General features: G+C 38.8%; 1 protein-coding gene across 1 annotated transcript in view; it reads right to left on the minus strand.

Annotated features, from left to right (window-relative positions):
• Window positions 1-12,690, minus strand: part of ASIC5 (acid-sensing (proton-gated) ion channel family member 5) — a 67,894-nt gene that overhangs the window by 24,796 nt on the left and 30,408 nt on the right. Inside the window, exons 6-8 of the mRNA XM_010852530.1 lie at window positions 11,313-11,460; window positions 8,595-8,651; window positions 6,394-6,562 (exon numbers count right to left, since the gene is read on the minus strand). Of these exons, the coding sequence (XP_010850832.1) occupies window positions 6,394-6,562; window positions 8,595-8,651; window positions 11,313-11,460 (374 nt within the window). The remainder of the gene's footprint in view (window positions 1-6,393; window positions 6,563-8,594; window positions 8,652-11,312; window positions 11,461-12,690) is intronic.

The following is a 12,690-nucleotide window of genomic DNA, read 5'->3' on the forward strand; positions in this document are numbered from 1 at the left end:
TTGAGCATTCTTTGGCATTGCCTTTCTTTGGGATTAGAGTGAAAATTGACCTTTTCCAGTCCTGTGGCCACTGCCGAGTTTTCCAAATTTGCTGGCATATTGAGTGTAGCACTTTCACAGCATCATCTTTCAGGATTTGAAATAGCTCAACTGGAATTCCATCACCTCCACCAGCTTTGTTCATAGTGATGCTTTCTAAGGCCCACTTGACTTCACATTCCATGATGTCTGGCTCTAGGTGAGTGATCATATCATTGTGATTATCTTGGTTGTGTTCTTTTTTGTACAGTTCTTCTGTGTATTCTTGCCACCTCTTCTTAATATCTTCTGCTTCTGTCAGGTCCATAACATTTCTGTCCTTTATCAAGCCCATCTTTGCATGAAATGTTCCCTTGGTATCTCTAATTTTCTTGAAGAGATCTCTAGTCTTTCCCATTCTATTGTTTTCCTCTATTTCTTTGCATTGATCGCTGACGAAGGCTTTCTTATCTCTCCTTGCTATTCTTTGGAACTCTGCATTCAGATGCTTATATCTTTCCTTTTCTCCTTTGTTTTTTGCTTCTCTTCTTTTCACAGCTATTTGTAAGGCCTCCCCAGACAGCCATTTTGCTTTTTTGCATTTTTTCCCCATGGGAATGGTCTTGATCCCTGTCTCCTGTACAATGTCACGAACCTCAGTCCATAGTTCATCAGGCACTCTATCTATCAGATCTAGTACCTTAAATCTGTCTCTCACTTCCACTGTATAATCATAAGGGATTTGATTATCACCTTAAAGCCTAACAATTTTCAAAGTGTGGTTATAGACCCCTACTGTGCATGCCTGCTTAGTCACTCGGTATCACACTCTTTGCAACCTCATAAACTGTAGCCTGCCAGGCTCCTCTGTCCATGGGAGTCTCCAGGCCAGAATACTGGAGTAGGTTGCCATGCCATCCTCCAGAGGGTCTTCCTCACCCAGGGATGGAACTCACACCTCATGGATTGCAGGTGGATTCTTTACCACTTGAGCCATCAGGGAAGCCCACACAGACCCCTAGGGGTCCTTGTTATCTCTTTTGGAAGTTCACAAAGTCAAAATTATTTTCATAAAATACTGACATGTTATCTAACATTTCCACTATGATTATTATTTAAAGAAAGCTGCAGTAGCCACTTTTGATATGAAACATCATTTTCACTTGAAGGAATGGCTGACAAACTATAGTTCTTAAGAATGTGAAATTTGGCAGAGATTTTCACAATAATAAACAAAATGAACTTGTTGCATCAAGGAGAATAACTGATAAGACTTGAGGTCAATAATAAATTTTAAGCTTTTAACTTTTAGGGTAAAGTTAAAATTTTGGAAAATTTATGTCTGCTATGATGAGCTTGATAACTCAATTTTTAAAGACTTTTATGATAGGAAACAGAGAAGGCAATGGCAATCCACTCCAGTACTCTTGCCTGGAAAATCTCATATATGGAGGAGCCTGGTAAGCTGCAGTCCACGGGGTCGTTGAGTTGGACACGACTGAGTGACTTCCCTTTCACTTTTCTCTTTCATGCATTGGAGAAGGAAATGGCAACCCCCTCCTGGGTTGCCAGAGCCTGATGGGCTGCCATCTCTGGGATTGCACAGAGTCGGACATGACTGAAGCGACTTAACAGCAGCAGCAGCATGATAGGAAAAGTAATGTTATTACATTCCAATGTGTATTATATAATAAAGTAGATCGATATTTGGAAAATGTGCATAGCTAAAAGAATTTTTCTAAAAAAAAAAAAAAAAAAAGAATTTTTCTAACACCCAATAAATGATATTCCAAACCATGCACAAATAAAAGACCCATTCAAAGTGCAAGTTCAGTGAATATAAATAGAATTGAATATGAAAAATTCACTGATATGTCTTGACATTTCATAGATGACAGCTTTCAAATGCCACCCTGCCCCTTTCTTGTCCTCAAAGAGTTAAACTGATGAGAAAGCCATGGTTTTCCCCCTTTGGCATCTGGGAAAGTTCAACCACACAGACCCTGGCCATCATCTTGGATTATTTGTCCAAGTCCTTCCTCAAAACCATAAGGCCAGGCAGAGCCAGCTGCCCTTTCTTGTTCTGTCACAAACCAGGAAAAATTCTGCCTGGAAGCCTGCCCTTCTGTTCACAGAAAGTGTCATTATGTGAACAATATGTACATTTTTCATACCCTCCTGATGCTTGTATGGCAGCATGAATCTCAACAGTTCCATCAAATATTGAGTCAAGAGTTGACCGCAGTCCCTCTGGGCAAATTACAAAACACATACTGCTGTTAACATGTAACAAGCTAGTCTTGTTGATTTTTGATGTATCATCAAAGAAAAATATCACAATTATCTGTAAAGGCTATTAAAATAGGCCTCCCTTTTTGAACTATACATCTGCTTCATACAAGATTTCCTTCATGTTCTCCAACCAAACAACATAACCCAACAGATTAAATGCAAAAATGAGAATCCAGCTGTCTTCTCTTGTCAGACACTGAAGAAACCTACCACATCCTAAAACAATACCACTCCTCTTCCTAAACATTTTTGAAAATAGTTAATCTTTATAAAAACTTTTACTTATGTCACTGTATAGCACATTCACTATTGTTGTTTTAAGTGAATCAACAAATTTAAGAAGTCACACCTTACTTTCCTAATATGGCAAATATTGATACTTAAATCTCACATGAAGGAGAACTCACTGGACTCCTCAGTGGTTCTGAAGACTGTAAAGGGACCTTGACACTGACAAGTTTGAGAAGCACCGGGTCATTGCTCAGCTGTCACCCTGCCAGGACAGTCTTATTGATCTCAGTCCTTCATGCTGAGACCAGCCCTCCCCAACTCTGACTCCTTCTTTTCTGTCCCTTCCCCTCCCAGGCACTCAGCACCATGGCTGGTTGCCCCATATATTTATTGTCCATCTTCACTCCACAGGGCACGCACGCAGCATGGCAGGGGTTTATCTTTTATGCACAGAAGTATCTCTAGTTTCTAGAGCACTCTGGAACACTGACACACAAAAGGCATTCATTTCCAATTTGTGAAATGGACAAATAAGGGAACAAATCAAAGAAGAAAACAATGAATGAATAAATTTGTAAATATTTAACCTCTCTGTCTTTTAAACTGGGGTAAAAATCAACTACCTGATGGTTTTCATATGCAACAATAGTTTCATTAAAAAAGATCCTATTATGTAATACAATATGTAAATGGGAAAAGATTTTGGAAAAGAAGAGATATATGTATATGTGTAACTGGAACAGCTGTACATCTGAAACTAACACAACATTATTAATCAGCTATAATTCAGTATAAAATAAAAAGTAAAAAAGAATAGATTTTATTAGCAATGATTCCTGGAATTATGTGGTATCTTTAATATCTGAGAGGCATGGTTGTAAATCACTCTCTTTATTGTTTACCATTTAGAAATCAATATTCCCAAATAGAATTAATTCAAAATATATCATTAATATGTTTACTTAATTTCTATTGGTTTAACCCTGGGTAACAGGGGAATGTACTGTGTTTAAGTAGCTAAGCAAGGGGTATCATAATATTTGCAAATAATAAAACAGCAGCCAAAGTGAAGGAAATAATAAAGTTGTTTTGGAAGTTGAGAAATTTTAGCAATATTGCAATCTTTTTGTGATCCAAATTTGCATGTAAACTGATAATACTGTTTAATTTCCCAAGCACAAAACTTAGAGCCATTTTCCAGAATTATCTATTTGTGTTTTGGGGAGAAGATAAATTCAACCCCTATAAAAATATCACAAGGTTTACTCAGCTCCTCCAAAGTGAGTGACTTGCTGGTAATTTGGGTCTTGTAGAATCTACATTTCATGGTGATAGGAAAAATTTTCAGAATTTAGATCCAAGAATATTTATGTCAAGAGGTACAATTATAAAATAAAATCTGGATTTTAATGAGGGTAAGAAGATCAAAGAAAAAATAAAGTGTTTATTGCATTTATAAAACACTAAAAAATGCTTCCACATGCTTAAGTTTTAGTGCTGGATTAATTAAGGGGAATACTTTTTTTTATAAACCAAATCATTTTATACAAATTTCACTTGAAAATTCGTTCAATTAAACACACAAAAAATTACTTTGCTAATGAAATTGGCCTAAATTCAGCCGCAATTCACTTCCGTAGGGCCTGCTTCAATCAGGCTAATCTTCTAACCTCCTTCTTGATGGGACCCAGCAACTGCCACTTGGGGCTTCAGACTGGTCATAGTCTGGGGCTGGTTTGTGCCACTGCCATCACACTTCATGATTAAATTAAGAGTGCTTTAAGTCCTACTGATGCTAAGCTTTTATATCTGCTTTCCTAATGAACTGTATGGTCTTTCCTGGTGGCTCAGTGGTAAAGAATCCACCTGCCAATTCAGGAGATGCAGGTTCGATCCCTGGGTCGGGAAGATCCCCTGGAGAAGGAAATGGCAACTCACTCCAGTTTTCTTGCCTGGAAAATCCCATAAACAAAGGAGGCTGGTGGGCTACAGTTCATGGGGTGGCGAAAGAATGAGACACCACTTAGCAACTAAACAACAAACTCTTCATGTTTTCTGATTAACCACTCTTCGATTTTTGATCTCTGTGCACAAAGCAAATTTTTAATTATATGTGTGATTTCTAACCCCTGGCTCTGTCTAGGATTTGGACAGCCCTCAGTCCAGCTGTGTTTGTTTAGCCACTCACCTTAGCCCTCCCGGCACTGGCCTCTGCTAGTCACAAGCCTGCAAGGTCCCCATGTGTCAGTTATAGGATGAGGTTAATGGGTAGCTACTTACAATAATATAAATTTTAGGAGAAAAAACAACAATGTTCTCTAGAGTCATTTTGTATAACAATGAGTTTCTTTTCTGACTTCACCAATATGTCTCTAAAATAAAGTCTATATCCTCTGCATGATAAACAGTGAGCCCAGGAGATTTTTTCCTAGCCAAAAAATCACATGAACTGCTCTTCTCAGGCACAGCTAAGTATAATAGGGATAATATTATAAATACACCAGTTTTCCATATTAAAATGAAATAGAGGCATCTATACTAGAGACAGAAGTGCTAACAAAGATATAGCTGCAAATTTTCTAGCTTTCTATCTTTTTATCCAAGTTTTTAAAGTGCTACCCTATCAACCCCATCTTAATGAAAAGACTTTTTCTTCCTGATTTGAAAGATAATTTTATTGTCTAGGAATTTATACTGGGAGAATGCTTTTTTGTTTGTTTCATTAAAATACATACCAGCTTAAAACCTGAAATATGCTTTCAAAGTCAGATACTTGGCTGTGCAAAAGTAAATCCACTTTTAATTAGTTAATATATTTTATTATAAGAGACTTAAGTACAAACACCAAAGGTACTATATTGCTATTTTAGGTCCTCAGCTTAAAAATATGAATAAAATACAAAGATAAATGTTATGATGCTGCCTGATTTTTAAAATATTTTTTAGGAAGTTTGATTTGTTATTTCTGATAGGAGAGTGATATAGCAGGAGATCTAATATAATCTGTAGTTCATCAAAATTGTAGTGATGTATCTCTGTGGAAAATATACAGAGACCAGAGTTATAGGTTTGGGGCATAAATTCCCTGTGTGCCACTAAGGACCTTCACAGGACAGTTCACTTGAAATGCAGTAACTTCACTCCTCTCCTCTGTAAAATGAGAATAGTTTGTATTCCCTTTAATTAATACAGTTATTAGTATACCCAAACTTTATAATATGTGGTTGTGCTTAGCTGCTCAGTCGTATCTGACTCTTTATGACCCCATGGACTGTAGCCCGCCAGGCTCCTCTGTCTATGGGTATTCTCCAAGCAAGAATACTGGAGTGAGTAGCTGTTCCCTTCTCCAGGGAATCTTCCCAGCCCAGGAATCGAACCCAGGTCTCCTGCATTGCAGGTGGATTCTTTACCATCTGAGCTACCAGGGAAGCCCAAGAATACTGGACTGGGTAGCCTATCGCTTCTCCAGGGGAACTTCCCGACCTAGGAATTGAATTGGGGTCTCCTGCATTGCAGGTGGATTCTTTACCAGCTGAGCTCCCAGGGAAGCCCTTATAATGTACAGGTAAGGGATTTTCATGTTTTTAGTCATGTTAGCATTATTTCCCAGTTGGGCCAAAAATGTAAGATCATAAGCAAATTACTCAGTCCTTATTTCACTTTTCACTCAATTAAGTTAAAAGATTGAAAGACAAGCTCTTTTCTACCTTTAAAATTCTAGGCTTTCATTGATGATTCACTGCTGTCAGCCCTTGCTTTCTGTGATTGATCAGAATTTTATTCCTGGAGTCTTTGAAAGTAAAGAAAATACATATGTTAATTAGAAATAATGTACAAAGCTGAAACAAATACCTGATATATTGCTGGCTTTGATTCAACTTCTTGGAAAGATATTTCAAAGCTTTTTGGCTTGGAAAAGTAGAATAAGAAATGAACGCAGGGTATTCTGTTTCTTCACAAGGTACAGGGCAGCTGGAATTGTGTGTTCCCACTGTACACAATCCCTTAATTTCAATGTGGTCTGAAATGAAAATTAGGATAGGATATTTGGAGAAAAAGATTATTTCACAGTGGGGAGGACAGAGCTTTTAAAAATTTTATCATTTCACTTTCGCTGTGCAAGAATACTGGGTGGGTTGCCATTTCCTTCTGAAGGGGATATTTCTGACCCAGGGAATGAATCCACATCTCCTGCTTGAAGGCGGATTCTATACAGTCAGAGCCTTTAGGGAAACTCCTATGTTTAAAACAGTGGTTAACAAGTTCAATCACTGCTTCCTTAAGAAGTGGTATTTATATTCTGTTTACATTTTAGTATAAATACAGCAAAGAAGACAATCATAGGGTTTAACCTTGGATTCATGGTGTCACTGGATTCATATCTTTGTTAGAAGTAAGAATTTCTTACCAGAAAGTCTCGGGGCTTATTTTCACAAGAAATTAGACATTTGGATAAAAGATGGAAAGTTTTTGTGACCTTATGTCACCTTGAGAGGAACTTAGAAACATCATCTTGAAAGTGAGTGACACAGGTTTAAACGAAAGGTACTCTTGGGATTGTCTCAATAAAGATGGTGCGCATCGTGCTGTGGGGTGCTGAGGTCCTCGGGTCTGGGGATGCCATGACTTTCTCACTCAGTTCCCTGTCCTCTGGCTTCTCCTCAGCAACCACACCACCCATGTGAGTGTCTTGGGAAGGGAGTGGTGTTTGCCCACAGGCACTTTTGGACCAGTGCCGGGGCCCATCTCACTGTTCTTTGCTTTCAGCAAATGTTCCAGTTCTTGTTTTCCTTGTGGTTTTGTTAGTGAAACTCCTTCCTGTGAATCCTTTGTTCACCAAGACCTTGAATAAGGACCAACTTTGGGCTTGTTTTCTAGATTCTCCTATTGATACTCCTCTGAGCATGACTTTTGTAGGCATCCCCTGGTTCTGAAAGATGACTGGCAATAACCTCCATGTTTTCCCTACACACACACACACACGCACACACATATACATGCACAGACACATACATGCACACGCACACACACATGCACTCCTCTGATCCCATTTTCCCATAAAACTCCCCCAAGAAGTAACTACATGCATAATGTTTCCCCAAACTTCACATTCATCCTTTTTCAGGGATAGGAAATGACAAGAAATTTGACAATGTAACTTTAACTCTTCACTTAGTAATGTGACTTCTGCATATTCAGCTTGTAAAGCTGTTTAAAAATATAAGATCATTTGTACCCATGCCCATTCCATGAAATATTTTACAGCCATTAAAAGGAGTCTCTGAAATCTTGTCCTGCTGTCCTGGAGATATTTCTGCAACAGGTTAGACAAGCAAGTTTCATAGAAGGGTATATAGTATGATTCCATTTTAATAAAATAACCAATGACTTAAAATCATAAATAGAAAACTATATTTGTGGAGAAAATTATGGTAGAATGTGCTGGAGTGTTAACATTGGTTGAGAGTTAAGGTAAGAGATATATAAGTGAAAAAATGCTGTTTAAGAGGAAGCTGTCCCCAGTATGTGTGTCATGTACGTTGTGATTCCATTTATGTAAAAACTATCCATACACACTTCTGTATAAGTTACATATAGTGAAATGAATGAGGAAAAGAATGGTCACCTAAATTGTGACAGTAATTTTCAAAGTGATGCTATTGCTATTGATTTTCAAGTGATTCTTTCCTATTCTGTAATGTTTGAACTAATCACAACAAGCGTGATTTATGTATGTAAGAAGAAAACCCAACAAAGCTACTTTCATTATAAAAATGTTTACAGTTGAAAAAAATTAAAAGTAAAAACCACAGCTCTCTTACTTTGATAGTGCATATCTTTGATTCAGATGTATTTTGAAATAAGAAAGGCTTTTCATTGTGTTTTACTGTGTAAGCTATTGTTATTAAATTTAAGAACATTGAAAACCTACCTCTTATAGTCTCTTTTTTTTTTCATTTCTGAACTATCTATAGTATGATTTAGAGTCTTGTATGATTCTGAGCAGCTTTCATATAAATCTTGAAAATAAAGAAATAAATTAAGCCACTTACCAAGTATAGGAGACACACAGTTGTAAAACTTTTGTAGGTCACACTCTATCCCATTTCCTTAAAAATAAAAAGGGTAAATATAGAGACTTTACATTTTATGAAATGAGTGAAATAATGACAAAAACACTCTCCATCTATCATTTTGCAAAAGCTAGTATGAAAATACAATACCCAATGAAAATGCACACTGGGAGGAAGAAAATAATGTTTTTGTTTCCTCCATGTTTCTTTCCATTTGTCCATATCACTTAAAATCTTAAGACTCTGATGCTAGAAAAGATTGAAGGCAGGAGGAGAAGGGGATGACGGAGGATGAGATGGTTGGATGGCATCACTGACTTTATGGACATGAGTTTGAGCAAGTTCCAGGAATTGGTGAAGGGCAGGGAAGTCTGGTGTGCTGCAGTCCATGGGGTTACAAAGAGCTGGACGTGACTGAGAGACTGAACTGAACTGAAAGTAGGAATAATAATTTTCAACTGTTCATATCTTTGGAATTTAAACTCACTTTTACATTTATCATCTCATTTTTTTTCTACAGTAATTGTAAGATGTGCAAATCATCGTTTTACAAATGAAGAAACCAAGTTTCAGAAAGTGGCTTGCCTAAGCAGGTAGGGGGCTTAGACTTATCTCTTCACCTTCTGTCCAGCTCCCTATATCCATTGATTTAAATATACATAAACCCACGCACCTGGTGGGGCTGCCTGTCTAGTGGTAGGATGGGGCAGGGAAGTAGCACTCTGTGGAGCACCTGCTGTGAACCTTGGGAAAGAATCAATCTCAATCAGAACTGGGTTTCATCCCAGGCTGATTCTAAAACTTCAGTCTTTTCACCTTAATGCAGCACTTGTCTCTTGCTATAACCCATGCATCTCTGGGGTAAGCTCAATGTTTATTCAATGGTCCTGAAAACAAACAACAGAGAACATCACTTACAGTCTGTGGAGAAGTTCAGCTGACAAGGGGGAAGTGTGCTTTGTGAAGAAGTGAAAATAAAAAAGAAAAGTCTACTTTGAACACTGAGTCTATAAGAAGTTTCTCTTACCACACTGTGGCTTACTTCTTGAATGATATTTCTGTCATTACCAAGAGGTAATGCTTAAGCAAGCCACTTTCTGAAACTTGGTTTCTTCATGTGTAAAATGGTGATTTGCACACCTTACAATCACCGTAGAAAAAAATGAGATGATAAATGTAAAAGTGAATTTAAACTCCCAGGTGGCTCAGTGGTAAAGAGTCTGCCTGCAATGCAGGAGATGCAGGTTCAATCCCTGGGTAGGGAAGATCCCCTGGAGGAAGACACAGCAACCCACTCCAGTATTCTTGCCTGGAGAATCTCATGGACAGAGGACCCTGGCAGGCTACAGTCCACAGGCTCGCAAAGAGTCAGACAGGACTGAAGCAACGGGACATATACACATCAAGAACGATGAAATTTTGGAAATGACCCACATCTGAAAGGCTGATTTTTAGAACTGCCTCTACAATTTGCTACTGGGAGTTCTTCAGCTAGTTCATTTAATGTGTATAAATCTCATTCCTCATCTGTAAGCAGACTTAGAGGTATAACTAAGGATCAAATCAAATAAGCTATGTTTCTGCAAGCACCCCAAAGTTTGTGCACATGTCATGCTTTGTGTTTTACGTTTCATTTTGCCTAGTGTCTGATTCTTATTAGTTATTTCATCTTTGTTTTGTTTTGTCAGAAATGATACATTTTAAAACTGTAACATTATTTTTCATATATCAATTTAGACCCTTTCCTGTAACTTTGGAATTTTCTGTAATTAGGAATGAGAATCAGAGCCAGAATTAGCAGTTTTATAGAATGCCAGTTTTGGAGGAGCCACAAGACCAAAAATAAAAATTCTGGAAAGAAGGAAGTGATGATTCTCAAAATTTCTGAGAAGCCGTCTGCTGAGTTGCAACCCCTGTTATAGGGGCAGTATTAGCATGTTCATGTGTGAGTGTGTGTGTGGTGTGTGTGAGTGTTTGTGTGTGTGTGTGTGTGTGTGGTGTGTGATGGGCCATCTCATGGGGAACTGGTAAACTTGTAGGACTAGACTGGTTCACCGCTTAAATCACTCTACACTTCTTCATAAATACACTGGAGAACAGGGTGAAGGAAATCTGAATAGAAATATCTGGCTGTTACTTGGAGTGAGTTCTGTGTCAAGCAGTTTTGAGACCACCTGCATACTCACTCCCCCTGTTATAACTTGTCAGGCCATGCAGGTTGGATACATCTTGCTGCTCCTTACTTTCCAGGAGCTGCAGAACTTAAGTGCAAGGCCAGCTCCACCCACCCTGCTCCAATGCCCTGTCCAGGGCTCGGCTCCGACATCCGTGGCTCTGAAAGCATTCAGACTGGGTGCAAAGGGAGACTACAGAGTCTTTCTAACAACAACAAAAAGGTCTCAACAAGGAAATATTCAGCATTGGTAAGAAGATCTACTGTTTCTTTCAAACGGAGAAAAATCTTGATGAGCAGCTTAAGAGCACCCAATTGAAAATGTTGAAATCAGATTTGGGGACCGGCTCAGACAACACAAGGCTCTTTTCTTTTCTAGATATCCCTGCTAGGAGGCTTATTTGTCAGGTGGATGGTTTTCCAGCATAGAATTACTTAAGAATGTGAAACAGCTTTCTGATACATTTATTTCCATGTTTCAGATTAAGTAAAGAGTTACAGAACAGGACACAGCCTCTATTTACCAGGAAGAAGGAAAGGCAGACATCCGCACTGCTTCTTGATGTGCCAAGCTTTGCATTCCTGCAAGCAGCCCGAGGTGCTATAGGTCCTGAAGTTCCGCAGTTTCATGTGGGGATTGCATTCTCCCCAAGGGTATTCCTGATGGACTGTCTTAAGACAAAACAAACACCCGGGTCAGGAGATCTGTCTGACTCAATATATCCCTTTCCTTTTCTCTCAAGCCTTTGATATTCTTTAGTTGACTACATTTGTCCACTATGCCTACTCTATTAACCTGAAAACCCCTGAAGTTAAGTCTACTGTTTGCCCTTTAGTATCCGCCCTAAATGCTCTGTGTTGTTCAGTTGTTCAGTCGGGTCTGACTCTTTGCGACCCCGTGAAGTGCAGCATGACAAGCTTCCCTGTCCTTCACCATCTCCTGGAGTCTGCTCAAACTCATGTCAGTTGAGTCAGTGATGCCTGTACCTGTAGTGAATCAATAAAATCAGACAAAGTGCTCTAAAACTGAACTCCTACAAGGAAAAAAAAATTTATTGATATATTTTAGCATATTCATCAACCCACTCACAAAACGGCAACCAAAATTATACACACAAAAAGATCCTTTAAAACAGAATCAAAACATGAGACTAGACTTATGGTTGCCAAGGTTGGGAGAAAATGGGCTGAGAGTTTGGGATTAGCAGATGCAAACTAGTATATATATAGAATGGATACACAACAAGGTCCCACTGTATAACACAGAACTATATTCAATATCCCATGGTATATCATAATGGAAAAGAATATAAAAATAATGTATAGATAGATAGATAGATATGTATAACTGAATCACTTTACTGTACAGAAGAAATTAGCACAACATTGTAAATCAACTAAACTTCAATTAAGAAAAGATCCTTTGGTGGTGGTTTAGCCCCACCAAAGATCCTTTCAGATCAGATCAGATCAGTCGCTCAGTCCTGTCCGACTCTTTGCGACTCCGTGAATCGCAGCACGCCAGGCCTCCCTGTCCATCACCAACTCCCTGAGTTCACTCAGACTCACGTCCATCGAGTCAGTGATGCTATCCAGCCATCTCATCCTCTGTCGTCCCCTTCTCCTCTTGCCCCCAATCCCTCCCAGCATCAGAGTCTTTTCCAATGAGTCAACTCTTCGCATGAGGTGGCCAAAGGACTGGAGTTTCAGCTTTAGCATCATTCCCTCCAAAGAAATCCCAGGGCTGATCTCCTTCAGAATGGACTGGTTGGATCTCCTTGCAGTCCAAGGGACTCTCAAGAGTCTTCTCCAACACCACAGTTCAAAAGCATCAATTCTTCGGCACTCAGCCTTCTTCACAGTCCAACTCTCACATCCATACATGACCACAGGAAAAACCAT

The sequence above is a fragment of the Bison bison genome, unplaced genomic scaffold, assembly GCF_000754665.1.
Source record: "Bison bison bison isolate TAMUID 2011002044 unplaced genomic scaffold, Bison_UMD1.0 scf7180017864312, whole genome shotgun sequence".
NCBI classification, from domain to species: domain Eukaryota; kingdom Metazoa; phylum Chordata; class Mammalia; order Artiodactyla; family Bovidae; genus Bison; species Bison bison.